The following is a 16,115-nucleotide window of genomic DNA, read 5'->3' as shown; positions in this document are numbered from 1 at the left end:
ACAGGGCTGTAGATATTATAACCTAGAGATATTAAACTATTATAATCTGGCAAATATATCCTGGCTCTCCCAGCATCTTTGCCTGGAGAATTGAAAACAGAAGCAGATCCGCTGAGCAACAGTAACGGTGGGTTTCCCAGGGACTGACCCCCACCATATCATCATCATTTATTTATATAGCGCCACTAGTTCCGCAGCGCTGTACAAAGAACTCACTCACATCAGTCCCTGCCCCATTGGAGCTTATAGTCTAAATCCCCTAACATGCGCGCGCGCGCACACACACACACACACACACACACACACACACACACACACACACACACACACACACGTCAATATAATAGCAGCCAATTAACCTACAAGTATGTTTTTGGAGTGTGGGAGGAAACCAGAGTGCCAGGAGGAAACCCACGCAAACACAGGGAGAACATACAAACTCCACACACATAAGGCCATGGTCGGGAATCGAACTCATAACCCCAGTGCTGTGAGGCAGAAGTGCTAACCACTGAGCCACCATGCTGCCCAACAACTAGGCTCTGCACAGGCCGAATAAATGCCCCTTTTCAAACATTTGCAATGACAGTAAATTTGCCATGCCCAGGCCACTAATGAGTTTCCACTGCCCTCATTACTTCCTGACCAGTGCAATGTTTGTCTGCACGGCACAAGTACAAGTAGGGGGGGGTCACACAAAGCTCGCTCTGCCAATCGCTCTTGTGCTGTTAGCTGATGCTTTGACCTCACAAGGACACAACACCAGGTGAAATCCCCTCAAACCCACCTGATTACCCTCCCCGAACCTCAACTGCTTAAACAGATAATAGGACTAAGGGTAATTTACTAATCCAAAACACTAATTGGATGAACTTTTCACAGAAATAAGGCAGTATGCACAAAGCAACCTGTGTGCACCTAACAGTAGTGCACGCAGCATTGCCCATGTATATTATGGGGATAGGAAGAGTTGGAGAGCAGCCAAGCACTGTCTAATATTATAGGCACGACCCCATGCATGCTGGTCACGCCCACTGGTGGCGTGGTGTGGAAACCCCCCTCTACAAATCCTGCGTTTGCCCCTGATGGTGGGGGGGGGGGGGTTTGATTCCACCGAGCTTCTTGGCTTTAAATGTGCAGGTGAGAAAATACCGGGGTGAGGGGGGGCGGGGGGTTACGCAGACGCCTGTTCTACATGGAAATGAGAGCGAAAGGCATCCCAAGGGGCCTTTATCAAATTCAGCCCGTGTGGGCACAAACATCGCTCTCATCCTGAACATAACAGCAGGTCCATACAGAAGGTAAGGGGAGTTCGTCCAAGGCCTGGCACGAAGAAATCATAAAATAACCCAGCACCTCCCACTCCCAATAAATTCATTTTCATTGCAGCAGACTTAACATTATCTACCCCTGTAAATTCAGCCCACCGAGGCCAAACGGAAGCTCTTTTCCTGCACAGTCTGTCTGAGGGATTTAATTACAGCACATAAGCCTGGAACCGATGCTGTTCAGGAGAAGTTGGTCATCTCTTCAGGATTAGCTCAGTTTGTTGGAATTCTTTCCGCTGGCCAGATCGCAGCTTGTGCCGCTAATAGAAGACGTCCTAGATTACAAGCTTGCAGAGCGTCAGATGACTAAAGCTGGGTACACACTGAAGAATTTTTCCGCCCAACGTATTATCTCAAACGATTATACCTACGACTGAAGGTCCGATCAGTCTGGCGATTCATCCACACACACACTGACACGATTTACCTTCAGATCTGTGCTCTTCATCTGGTCCTCTAGTCTTCAGAGAATGACAGCACAATGTTCATTCATTCACTACTGTCACACTGATTAAAACCGCCTTGTTATAGCCATCCATATGTCCTAACGAATTTCATTAGCTTCTGTGACTCTGAAACGAAACAGTCTGTCTCAGAACTAACAAATGAATTATTCCTTCTACAGCCCTCTCTACATTTATTCACCGGGACATCCATCGCTAGCATCGGCTGAAAAGAGCCCGACTCTGTAAACTCTATGGAGAACGTCAGCATGAGGGCATACACACTACATGATCGGTCGGTGATTGATCGGAAAATATTGAACGGTACGACCAACCAAATGAGGCGATAATCGTCCATTAGTGCAGACTTTCGACCATCGTGTCACTACACACACTGACCCGACCTTCGAACGAGCGGTCGTATGTCGGCTGGTTGAGCCGATTATTGGACAAAAACCCTGTAGTGTGTACCCAGCGAGCGGACCTATCTCATCCCATCAATCCCCCTTCCCCTCCATGACTTACAAGTCCAGTATTTCAGGTGCTGTGGTCTTTTCTTTGTTTAGCAGACTCCATCACCAAAAAGGAGTAGTATTCTGCCCAGAGAACGACATCTTAAAAACTGCACCACCTAGTAAAATCCAATGTCATCGTAGCATGCCAACCTCTACCAGCTGTGCCAGCGTACTTTCCTTTTCTTTCGGATTGCTATTTTTGCCTTTATATCTCTGTATTACTGTAGCGCAGGACATGTTTGTGTAGACGGGTGACCTACACAAAGTAAAAGGCAGTCACTTAGTAGTCCGAATACTGGATCCACTAGAGACGTGAGGCACGGCTTGAAATGAAGCGATAGGCTGCAGTCAAAGATTGGCTCCACCCACAAAATGTCTGCCACCACTGGGTCACATTCAGGTGTTAGGAGCAAAAAAAAAAAAAAGGAGCAAATTTGCACCTTGGCACTGCACTGGGGGGGGGGGGGAATGTAGGATGTACGGACAGATTTAGAGTTGGGAGGGGCGTGTCCTAGCTCAACTCTAAATTGCAGAGTTCAGTGCATGTGAGTTACATGCAGAAGCAGCCAGTATTCTGTCTGCAAAAATACAGAGGGACAGAGCTATGTGTTACATAGGGGAGCACTATCTACAGATGGGAGATGGTAAAATTATGGGGTACACTTCCAATGCAGGCAGCTGCAAAATCCATCTACAACACGGCTTTTATCCAATATTCTTATTCCCTAAACAGGCAAAACACAAAAAGAGCGAACACTTGGTTAAATCTGGTTCCTCTACATTTCTCCAAAAATAAACAGGGGGATTTGAAACAGAGCAAATGTATATTGCACAACATCATCACATGCCAAACCCTATACATTAACCCCCTAGAGTGCGGTCTAGATCTATACATCTAGCAGGATTATAGAGCAATCTGTCTGTGCGTTAGTGACAGCACAAAGGCCTCATTGTGGGATCTGTTCTAACGATCACACAACGTTGGTTCATTAACGAGATTATAAATAAATACTCTTTTTTATTAGCCTTTTAATGCATTCATTAAAACATATGGGCATATTATTTATTCTGCACAGAAACACTTTCCCAGCATAACAGAGTTTCTTCATCAGAGTAGAAGTGACTGTATTATATGCAGAGCTGCCACTTTAAATGTTACATAGAGCCCGGTCCCACGCATGTAAAGTTACACAGAGCCCGGTCCCACGCATGTAATGTTACATAAAGCCTACTACCACGCATGTAAAGTTACACAGAGCCCGGTCCCACGCATGTAATGTTACATAAAGCCTACTACCACGCATGTAAAGTTACACAGAGCCCGGTCCCACGCATGCAATGTTACACAGAGCCCGGTCCCACACATGTAATGTTACACAGAACCCGGTCCCACGCATGTAATGTTACACAGAGCCCGGTCCCACGCATGTAATGTTACACAGAGCCCGGCCCCACGCATGTAATGTTACACAGAGCCCGGCCCCACGCATGTAAAGTTACACAAAGCCCGGTCCCACGCATGTAAAGTTACACAGAGCCCGGCCCCACGCATGTAAAGTTACACAGAGCCCGGCCCCACGCATGTAAAGTTACACAGAGCCCGGCCCCACGCATGTAAAGTTACACAGAGCCCAGTCCCACGCATGGAAAGTTACACAGAGCCCGGTCCCACGCATGTAAAGTTACACAGAGCCCGGTCCCACGCATGTAAAGTTACACAGAGCCCGGTCCCACGCATGTAATGTTACACAGAGCCCGGTCCCACGCATGTAAAGTTACACAGAGCCCGGTCCCACGCATGTAATGTTACACAGAGCCCGGTCCCACGCATGTAATGTTACACAGAGCCCGGTCCCACGCATGTAATGTTACACAGCACCATGTTTAAACACCAGTGACATCGCATGACAAACATATGACACGTGGTGGTAACGAGTAGTTGAGGGACCCCCTAATTACCCCAATGGGTTCACTTGCAGTGACCACGACCAAATAGAGCATACTGCGTCCATAAAACAGGACTGCGATGCTGCCAACCACAAAGAGCGATGCTAGTGGGTACGGAGTCCTGGGGACCGCTAGGTGGTACTCCCACGAGTTTACATGCTGTAGGACATGAACATCAGTCCGTCATATCTCTAAATAAGCCAGAAAGCAGGATTCTTTTTCTGCTACAACAGACACATTCCTGCAATAAGGACTTAATTACTGACGTTGCATTTAGGGACAACATTTCCACTAAGTCATAGAAACCAGACACAAACGTGCACTACACAAGAAGACAGCAGTACAATAAATACACTGCTACACACACCGCATGAAGTATTACATTACACAATAACACGCAGTGTGACAAGTATGCACCAATTTACCAGCCAACATGACAATTTTTAGAAGCCAGGTGAAAGGTTTATCCCTATAGATCTAAGCGGCAGACCCATACCAGGGGCGATGGGTAAGGAAGACGGGAGATTTGGGTGGGAAAGAGAAACTATTGCTGTAAAGGAGAAGAGTTTGGAGGAATGTACAATCAATGCCACCCACACACAGATCATAGTACAGGCTCTACACTAATCATGAGACAGAGACCTCCGACAGGATCTACATTTTAGTCTCCAGTGTTTTTTTGTTACTACATTCTTAATTACGAACATCAGCACTGACCAAAATATAATTTTACACAGTTATTTTCAATAAGATTCAGAAGAGCTGCGTGAAACCACAGCCCATTAGATGATCAGGAGAGCGGATTTCACCAGACAAATGATATATTTCAGGAGAGTATTCCTAAATCCTTCATGTTTGATCACCCAGACTGATTAAAACATGTGCACAAGAGAAAGTTGTTCAGTCTCAATTCTGTTCTATACAAGTCTTGCCCCTTGTAAACACTACTCAGACAGATCCAGTTTTCCTACCGGGAATGACTCAATGTTTTAGGTGCAACATTAAACAGAACCATTGGAACCTAATTCATATTCCTGGAAGTTCTTCTGGTTTACAGATTTTCCACAATTTATAGAGCAAGTGAAGCCGCTAGTTGACATTACACAACGGGGCTCACTGTCTGCTGTAGTTGCAGAGGCCATGCATGTCAGTAATATTGTTATGTTCAACTTATCTCCTTGGTGGACTTATTCATTATTTAATTATTTCCATCATGTTCAGATTGCCATGTTAGGTGGGAGGAGTTTCTCTAACACAGCAGACAGAGAGACTGACAGCTTGGCAAACTTGCTCTGCAGAAACGAACTGTGTGGATTGGTCGATTCATACAGAGAGACTGAGCCAGTAAACGGGGGCTGGCTGGGCTAGGGGGCATCTGCCCCCCCCCCCCCTTGCCCCGGCTGGCCGCAGGGTGGGCTACCATGGGACAGGTCACTGGCTTACTTGCAATTCTTTTTTTGTTTTTAAAATGTTCCCAATATGCTGCTAAGCCGAATCTCCCTGATATGACACAGCAGCCACCATCACCAGCGCTCCTAGGGACACAGCAATAATTAAGTGCATAGATGCGGCCTACAGGAAGTCACCAATATGTAGTTTCCTGTCTCTTAATCATAGTTAGGGCAGCACGGTGGCGTAGTGGTTAGCACTTCTGCCTTATCTGTGAGGAGTTTGTATGTTCTCCCCGTGTTTGCGTGGGTTACCTCCGGGTGCTCCGGTTTCCTCCCACACTCCAAAAACATACTAGTAGGTATGGCCGCTAACAAATTGACCCTAATCTCTCTGTCTGTCTGTATGCTGGGAATTTAGACTGTAAGTCCCAATGGGACAGGGACTGATGTGAGTGAGTTCTCTGTACAGCGCTGCGGATTTAGTGGCGCTAAATAAATAAATGGTCATGATGATAGTTACCTACTCTCTCGGAATTTTCAGAAGAATACCGGAATTCTGGAAGTCCTCCCAGGAGAGGAGGTCAACCTCCCTGTTCCCGGCAAGTAATGATAGTTAAGTGTTGGGGGCAGGGCATATGACGCGATTCATGCGACATCGTAGCCCCGCCCTAAACTGTAGTAGGTTAGCAATGGTGATGCTCGGTTTGGGGGCAGGGCTAATGACGCATTCCGCCGTACCCCGTCCCCACACGCCCTTTTCCCCCCGGAGGTCATCTTGCCAAAGTTGGCAAGTATGCTCTTAATACAGGACGCCAAGCCTAAATCATGGGAGGACGCCAAGTGAACCACCTTCACCAGGCAGTTGGCGTGTCCAGATGTCAGAAAGCACCGTTTTTACAGGATTTACAGAAAACGTCACTGGAGGTCGTCCGTTGATGTCTATGTACAAATATTAAGCTGGGCTTTATAGAACTCTAAAACATCTTTGTTGGACAGTTTCGGGAGAGTATTTCAGGGACATTTCGAGTTCCCTATTTGCACCCCAGCTCCCATCCCCATCTCTTGGCACAAGCTGTTCTCAGCTGGTGCAGCTGGGGTGGAACATTAGCTTTTTCGTCGCGGGGAGAATATCCAATTTTCCGCCACATTTCTAGCACGAGCTCCCAGGAGAAAGGATTTTAAGCACCGCAGGAACGACACAACAAGGAGCAGAACAGACTCTTACCCTCCATATTGCAGCCTGTTCCAAGTGCGCCTCACATGACCATTCCTGTACGCTAGCAGTCACAGCCAGGCCCCCGAACCATACAGCTGCTTTTATTTTACTCCTAAAGTTTTGTGACATATTTATTTGTGTACATAGAAACCGCTGCTGTCGTACAATAAACAGAGTTATGCATATCGCACAAACATTTTACATGGCCAAAAGGACACGTACTTCTAGAACGGCACGAGGTGTACAGAGAGGAAGGATGTATTGATCACAGATTTAGGCATCTGCATTTTTTTTTCACTTTGCTTCGTCTTATGTTTGAAATCGGATGTTGGATGTGGGGCAGACTTTTACAAATATATGGCAATGTGTTGTAAGCAATACAGGTCACTTTAGAAGTGTTTTTTTTTTTTTTTTAAGATTTCAGTACTTGAGAAAATTGGCTACACTCGCCTCAGACACTTTCTTTTCTCTCAGTCAGGCTAACGCTCCACAGAGACTGCACTGACTAAGATGGATAACGATTTGATCATTGCTAATTCTAAAAGCCATTGCTTCCGTCTAATTCTCCTGGATCTCTCTGCTGCATTTGACACTGTTGAGCACTCTCATCTTATACAAACACTACAGTACCTTCTTCTTCAGGACCCTGTCCTATCCTATGTTTTCATCCTACTTATCAAATCGCTCTCTCGGTGTTCATCTACTACCTCTCTGCTACCTTTCTCAGTACCACAAGGCTCAGTCCTAGGTCCTCTGCTGTTCTCTATCTACACCACTTCTCTTGGAAAACTAATAAGTTCCTTTGGATTTCAGCATCATCTCTACATGGATGATATCGACATCTATCTATCCTCTCCTGATCTCTCACCATCTGTGTTGTCTCACGTTAGACTGTCTTTCTGCCATGTCATCTTGGATGTCCTCTCGCCAACTCAAACTCAATCTTTCAACAACAGAGGTAATAATATTCTCACCCACCAACATAAATTACCTACCTGACATATCTATTTCTGTAGGCAACATGACAGTAGACCCTGTCCCTCAAACTCACTGCTTAGGTGTAATCCTTGAAGCACAACTATCCTTCGTTTTATATCTAAATCCTGATACATACATCGAAGAAACATTTCCAGAATATGCACATAACTCACACACTGCAAAAACTAATACATGCTCTGATTACCTCCCGCTTTGTCTGCTGTAATTTCATACTAATTGGTCTTCCTCTAAGCCGACTAGACTTATTTTCCTTGTAAAACGCTTTTCTACTGATGCTCTACTCTAAGTCCCTGCATTGGTTCCCTGTATTTTAGCGAATCCAAATTTAAAATACTTCTTTTAACATAAAAACTATTAACAAAACTGCACCAATATACATCTCTTCCCTTGTGTCCACAAACATAGAATTTGACGGCAGATCAGAACAACTTGGCCCACCTGGTTTGCCCATTTTGTAACCTATGGTCACCTCAAACCCTATTTCATCCTTAGTTCTTTGTAAGGACACCTTAAGTCGATCCTAAACATGTTTAAACTGCTCTAATGTATTAGCCTCTACCACCTCTGATGGGAGGCTAATCCACTAATCCACTACCCTTTCTGTGAAGCAATTTTTCCTCGTATTTCCTCTGACCCTACTTCCCTCCAGTTTCAGTACATGTCCTCGTGTTCTAATAAGTCTCTTTCTTTGAAAAATGTTTCCCTCCTGTACCTTGTTATAACCCTCCATATATTTGAACGTTTCTATCATGTCCCCCCTTTCCTAAATCTCCCCACTCAACACCCCTCTGCTCTGGACGTCTCTCATCCAAACTCATTACCTGTTCCCATTCCCAGTTAAAGAACTTTTTCCAGGTTACACCCACTCTGTGGAATTCCTTCCCTTGTACAAAACTTTTCTCTAGCTTCCAAACCTCCCCTGAAAACTCACCTCTGCAGGTAAGCTGATCAAACTCATCAACCATCTTCTTATCCTCCCTAGGCTAATCTAACTGATTATCACCCTCTACACAATTCACACAAAACTTACATGTATTCTATTTCTATACTCAAACAACCTACTGAGCCCCAAAACAACATTGCTATGTGACCGGATCACATAGTCCCACAAAGCACTTTTTCCCATTGCAATCTGGCTGGACCACTTATCCTCATATACCAAACTCCTATAGCCCGACCGATAGTAAGGACTTACCTCATACTCTTGTCTGTCTGTTTATACCCAGTCTGGCTTTATTACCATCTTCAAAATTGTAAAACGCTATGGAGTAAATGTTAATGATTAATAATAACACTTCAAAACACTAAAGTACAGAGCCCATCCCGATTTTCAAAGCAACAAATGTACTTGCAACAATTCTAACAAGTCTCGAGGGCAATAGCATTTCAGGACCCCCAGAATGAAATGCGATCTGTGAGGTCGGACTGCTTATAACATTTTGCCCAGTTTAATTGAAGACAGTACACAGAATCTGGGAAAGGGGGGCGGGGGGGTAACTGCCAAATAAACACTGCAGAACTGGCCGGGGTTATCAAATACGTTCCGCTGCAATCACAACGTCAGCCAAGAGATGCAACAAATATACTCAACAGGTCCCGTAAACTGGCTCACGATAGAATAAAACTTACTCAGAAAATCGCAGTCCTAGGTTCACATGTGTTATTCATAACTATAAGGGGTTGTTGTTACTGCCCTGGTAAAGGTAGACTTCGGGCTTGGCTTTACTGGACAATAGCTTTTGAACACTAACACTGGATGCCCACGGATCCACATCGGAATCTGGCCGAGAGTCAGCCAGCTACATATGCTACATCTGAAATAGGGATCATGGTCTTGGTGGATGTTTTGTGGTCACAGATTGACCACGTATTGTGACAGAAATAGCCTACTCCCACGGTGCACAGACAGAAAGATGGACAGGAGATGAGATAGATGGACGGATGTCAGATTTCTTAGACGAACCCGATTACATCTATGAAACACTTTACGGCAGCTGTCATTGCTCAGATGATGAACTCACGTTAAAATATATCAAAGCTTGTGAATGAATAGAAATGGTAAAATAGAGAGCTCAAGTAATGACAGAGCACAATTAGCATTAAAGACACAAGACTTAGTTAAAAAACATGGTTTGCAACATAAGACACGGGAATGTTTCGTATGCAGAAACCTAGTCGCCTATAGGTCAACGGCTGGGTTTGGAAAGCTAGAATGAATCAGCTGAAGAAATTAAATAACTAACAGAAACTAAAAAGTTCTACAGAGGCAGACAGACACTTTGAAACTTAGGACCTGGGAGACGTGACATCACCAGGAATCCAGACTCGGAGAAAGAAAGTTGGGAGATTTTTTTCTCTGTTATGAAATCAGCGGAATCTTCAACCACTTTGAGATAACAGAAACCAAAGGTGCATCAACACCAATGGCCACAGCCTACATGGAGATGGAAGGGTTGATCGACCAAACGACGAGAGGTGATGTGGGGGCATTGTTGCAGAAGTGCGAGTAAGGCTTGTCAAAGAGAATGCAATGCAATCGAGTCATTGTGCGGACCTAGACACCACCTACGTGAGAAACGTGATGTGATTATCTAAAGGAATTTTGGCATGATGGTAATGGGGGCTCTGACATTGCCACTAATAAGATACAAGCTTATAAATAGAGTACAGGTAAGTAGAATTTCAGAGGTCAATCACAGAACAAGGAAACTCAACCTTGGCCATTCTCAGTGAGCAGATCTATGTCCTGCCCAACTACAATTGGTTATACTTACCTGCATTTAATAGGGTATTTTAAGCCAATTTCTGCATTCAGTCTTGGCATGGTCTTGGCAAAAACTGACGTCTTTTTCATGTAGCACACAAATACTTGATAGCTTACTTCTACACTGAAATCTAAAGTTGATATTTGTGTACTACATGAAAAAACAATCACTATTTAACTTATGTGCAAAACAGAATACTAATTTGCACCCCTTGCATTGTAATATGGTTTTGTCCAGGAGACTGAAATAAGACGTTTCTCAAGTTAAGATCCTTAATGAATCAGGCCCTAGGTGAGTATGGGTGCTCTAATTATCAGCTCAATCTCACAAAGCATACAGGGGGAGATTCAGGTTTGATGCCACCAGACAATGCCTCAATCTCTGGCTGCGCACGCTGCCAGACAATCTCTCCTTCATTTGCCTTGCGCCTCTACGGGGTGTTTGGAGACATGAGTAAGAACAAAGAGGTGACGAGACTCCATAGACTGTTCCATAGAGTTATGGGTATTCCTTCACGAGTAGCCAACATTCACAATATTATATATATGGCTATGTAGTATTCAGCTTAGGGCACATTGTACACCGATCAGACACAACATTAAAACCACTGACAAGTGAACTGAATAACATTGATTGTCTTGTGACAATGGCACCTGTCAAGGGGTGGGATACATTAGGCAGCAAGTGAACAATCAGTTCTTGAATTTGATGTGTTGGAAGCAGGAAAAATGGGCAAGTCAGGATGTGGGCAACTTTGCCAAGGGCCAGTGTGCTGACTGGATGACTGGGACAGACCATTTCTAAAACGGCAGGTATTGTGGGTGTTCTTGGTGTGTGGTGGTTAGTACCTACCTAAAGTGGTCCAAGGAAGGACAGCCGATAAACCGGCAACAGGGTCATGGACGCCCAAGGCTCATTGATGCACATGGGGGGGTGAAGGTTAGCCCGCCTGGTCCAATTCCACAGAAGGGCCACTGTAGGACAAATTGCTCAAAAATGTAATGCTGGCTATGATAGAAAGGTAATAACGAAGAAAAAAAAAAAATAGAACCTCTTCTAATGTGGGCACTCTGGGATTCACAAAAATGGTATCAGTAAAAAATATTCCATATTATTAAAAGAAAAATTGCACAATACTCCACCATCAGTCTTGTGAACGCTTATTTGAAATCCTTTTATTAAAAAGAAATAAAGAACAGCGAATGAAAAACAAAAGCGTTGTGTAATGAAAAAGTTGTGAATATGACAACCATATGGAGGTTTTGCTAAAGAGAATTATAATTTATTTTGTCGTTGAAAAAGGAAGGATTGATTTAGTAAACCTTATCGGTGGGTATACATTCCCTGGCAGTTTCTTATATTTTCTTTTACAGATCATCTATATTAAACAGTCTATTATTATAATCATACATGTAAATAATATTTATGAATAGGAATATCAAATTACCCACTGGTTAGATAGCTTTATATTGTATTGGGAACCTAATCTTGCCCACCACAATTTATGCAACCGAACACTAATTGCTTAGCCGTGGAGCATCACAATGTGTATTATAGCTGAGTAATATTCAGTATCCTTTTTAGAGTAATACAAATTAGTGGGATAGGTTCATTTCACATTTGATACTAGATACAACTCGTTCTGTGCAGATGTTGAAAAGTCTTTATGCCAGAAATGTGTCAGAACACACAGTGCATCACAGTGTGTATAGGGCGGCGTAGCCACAGACCGGTCAGAGTGCCCATGCTGACCCCTGTCCAACGCTGAAAGCACCTACAAAGGGCACGTGAGCGCCAGAACTGGACCATAGAGCAACGGAGGAAGGTGGCCTGGTCTGATGAATCATATTTTCTTTTACAACATGTGGTTGGCCAGGGGGGTGGGCATCGCTTACCTGGGGAAGCCACGGGACCAGGATGCACTATGGGAAGAAAGCAAGCCAGCGGAGGCAGTGTGATGCTCTGGGCAATGTTCTGCTGGGAAGCCTTGGGTCCTGGCATTCATGTGGATGTTACTTTGACAAGTACCAGCTACCTATAAATTGTTGCAGACCAAGTACACCCCTTCATGGTAATGGTATTCCCTGATGGTCACAATGCAAGAATTGATTGCGAATGGTTTGCGGAATATGACAAAGAGTTCAAGGTGTTGACTTGGCCTCTAAATTCCTTAAATCTCAATACGATTGAACATCTGTGGGATGTGCTGGATAAATAAGTCCAAGCCACGGAGGGCCCACCTCGCAACTTACAGGACTTAAAGGATCTGCTGCCAACATCTTGGTGCCAGATACCACAGGAGAACTTCAGTGGTTATGTGGAGTCCATGCCTCAACGGGCCTGAGCTGTTTTGGCGGCATGAGGGGAACCTACACAATATTAAGCAGGTGGTTTTATTCTTGTGACTGATCAGTGTATATAGGTATGCAATATTCCAGCTAAGATGGTTCATAGTATATATGGGTGCACAGTAGTTGTGCTGAGTATACAGTATATGAGTATGCAAGCTGAGGTAGCTGACGTATATACATGTACACACGGCCCCCACTCACAGTATACACGGCTCCCACTCACAGTATACATGTATACACCGCTCCCACTCACAGTATACATGTACACACGGCCCCCACTCACAGTATACATGTACACACGGCCCCCACTCACAGTATACATGTACACACGGCCCCCACTCACAGTATACATGTACACACGGCCCCCACTCACAGTATACATGTACACACGGCCCCCACTCACAGTATACATGTACACACGGCCCCCACTCACAGTATACATGTACACACCGCTCCCACTCACAGTATACATGTACACACCGCTCCCACTCACAGTATACATGTACACACCGCTCCCACTCACAGTATACATGTACACACCGCTCCCACTCACAGTATACATGTACACACCGCTCCCACTCACAGTATACATGTACACACCGCTCCCACTCACAGTATACATGTACACACCGCTCCCACTCACAGTATACATGTACACACCGCTCCCACTCACAGTATACATGTACACACCGCTCCCACTCACAGTATACATGTACACACCGCTCCCACTCACAGTATACATGTATACACCGCTCCCACTCACAGTATACATGTATACACCGCTCCCACTCACAGTATACATATATATACACTTACAGTATATATGTATATACAGCTCACACTCACTGTATACATGTATATACACTCACAGTATATACACAGTATATACACTCACAGTATACATGTATATACACTCACAGTATATACACTCACAGTATACATATATATATAACTTACAGTATATACACTTATAGTATACATATATAACTCACAGTATACATATATATAACTCACAGTATATACACTTACAGTATACATATATATAACTCACAGTATACATATAACTCACATTATACATATATATAACTTACAGTATATACACTTACAGTATACATATATATAACTCACAGTATACATGTATATACACTCACAGTATACAGTATATATACACTCACAGTATACATGTATATACACTCACAGTATATACACTCACAGTATACAGTATATATAACTCACAGTATATAGCCGCTATACATCTCAGCAGCACAATCCTAGTGAGCCAGAAGCTGCCGGGCAGCAGGGAGACTCTGTCACTGGTCTTCAGTGTCCGTCCTCGGTCACCTGCCGGGGGGTGAGAAGCAGCCTCAACCCCCCTCCTTCTCCTGAGCCCGGACACCCCGTTACCAGCTTCCCCGCTGTCAGTGGGCGCCGCCATCTTGTGCCAGCCAGCGCGCATGCGCCAAACTGTCAGACCTCGCGCCGGGATTCCTCTGTGCTGGCGTCAGTCCATCCACTCACACTCACACTCACACTAACCTGGGGCAGGGGGCTGCCAGTCTCTGACCCATTACCCCGGGCTGGGGGCTGCCGGTGTCTCCTACCATATGTACAATGACTGTTTGCTGTCAGAGTCACTTATTCTGTATTACTAAGCACCAGATGTTATTATACCCAGCTGTATGTTGGTGGGTATCAGACACAACACATGTTTAAATCACGTGTGTGATTATTTCTTATTTGTTAAATGCAATTATATTACAAATACATTTGTGATGTGTATTATACTTCCTTCTTCTGGGACAGATCCAGGAACACAAGTATCATTCACCTGATGTTTTATTTGGTAAAATTATTTATTTATTTATTTATCCATTACGGGCCTGATTCATTAAGGATCTTAAATGAAGAGGATTCTTATTTCAGTCTCCTAGACAAAACCATGTTACATTGCAAGGGGTGCAAATGAGTGTTCTGTTTTGCACATAAGTTAAATACTGACTGTTTTTTCATGTAGCACACATATCAACTTTAAATTTCAGTGTACAAATAAGCTATCAAGTATTTGTGTGCTACATGAAAAAAACAGGCAGTATTTAACTTATGTGCAAAACAGAACACTCATTTGCACCCCTTGCAATGTAACATGGTTTTGTCCAGGAGACTGAAATAAGAATCCTCTTCATTTAAGATCCTTAATGAATCAGGCCCTATACATTACTATAGTGGATAGCTGTGTACTCAAAGCGTCCATTTGTATGTGACAACTATAACACTTTAAATCATTGTTTCCTCCTGGTTCTTGCCCTTGCAATAGATAAGTGGCGGGGAGCGAGACTTAGGGGCGTATTCAATTGTCAGCGTTAACGCTGCAAAACGAGCGCTCGAAAAATATTACCGTTTATACGTAATATTGCGCGCGAAAACCGTTAATACGGTAGTTTAATTACCGTATTAACGGTAATATTTTTCGAGCGCTCGTTTTGCAGCGTTAACGCTGACAATTGAATACGCCCCTATATGACACAAATATTGCGTTATTCTTAGCCCCGCCCCCTCCTGTAATTGCCCAAAATTGTGACAATCGTTTAGGGGGTGGGGCCAAAATAATGTGATTAATCAAGCCCTGCCCCCACATGCCCACCTCCCCCATGATATCCCTGAAGCCAACGAGGAAAAGTTGTCAAGTATGAAATAAGGCCTATTGGTTTTTTGACAGTGACAAATAGGACAACAAATTTATTAAGTTCCCCTCCCCCCACCCCAGATCTCTAAGACATAATTTCATTGTAAACTCTCTTCAAGGCTGCCCAATCTTTCCTTATTTATTTGCTATTCTTTGCATTTCCTGTAATATTTTAATTTATTTTATTATTATTGCTAGGTATAAGGTAGCAAATAAAGCTGTATAGGCCGAATCATTGCTCAAGGCGCTGTGTATCCAGTCAGACATGGTCAGTCAAGTGAGACCTCTCCGTGGAACAATGTACCTCAGATGAATCACTCTCTCATGCCACGGCATTAATGTCCAAGGTGATGTCATACAGGGTGCGACCAGCATGCCATTTGGGTGATTGAATCTAAGCTGACACAAGAATAGGGTCACTTTGTTATTTTTGTATCACAATTTAGGGCTCCTTCACGCCAATCTGCTTTTTTTGCG

At 44.0% G+C, this 16,115-nt stretch overlaps 1 protein-coding gene across 2 annotated transcripts in view; it reads right to left on the bottom strand.

Moving 5' to 3' along the window:
* The window catches only part of LMF1 (lipase maturation factor 1), a 227,528-nt gene extending 213,111 nt beyond the window's left edge, over positions 1-14,417 (bottom strand). The window contains exon 1 of one of the 2 annotated variants that reach the window (XM_075179270.1): positions 14,192-14,417. In XM_075179270.1, coding sequence (XP_075035371.1) covers positions 14,192-14,411 — 220 coding nt within the window. In that variant the 5' untranslated portion in view covers positions 14,412-14,417. The remainder of the gene's footprint in view (positions 1-14,191) is intronic. The other variant, XM_075179268.1, reaches the window with a different exon arrangement.
* Between the last annotated feature and the right edge of the window lie 1,698 nt (positions 14,418-16,115).

The sequence above is a fragment of the Mixophyes fleayi genome, chromosome 7, assembly GCF_038048845.1.
Source record: "Mixophyes fleayi isolate aMixFle1 chromosome 7, aMixFle1.hap1, whole genome shotgun sequence".
NCBI classification, from domain to species: domain Eukaryota; kingdom Metazoa; phylum Chordata; class Amphibia; order Anura; family Limnodynastidae; genus Mixophyes; species Mixophyes fleayi.
The sequence above is the reverse complement of the archived record's forward strand: the minus strand, read 5'-3'. Positions and strand labels throughout refer to the sequence as shown.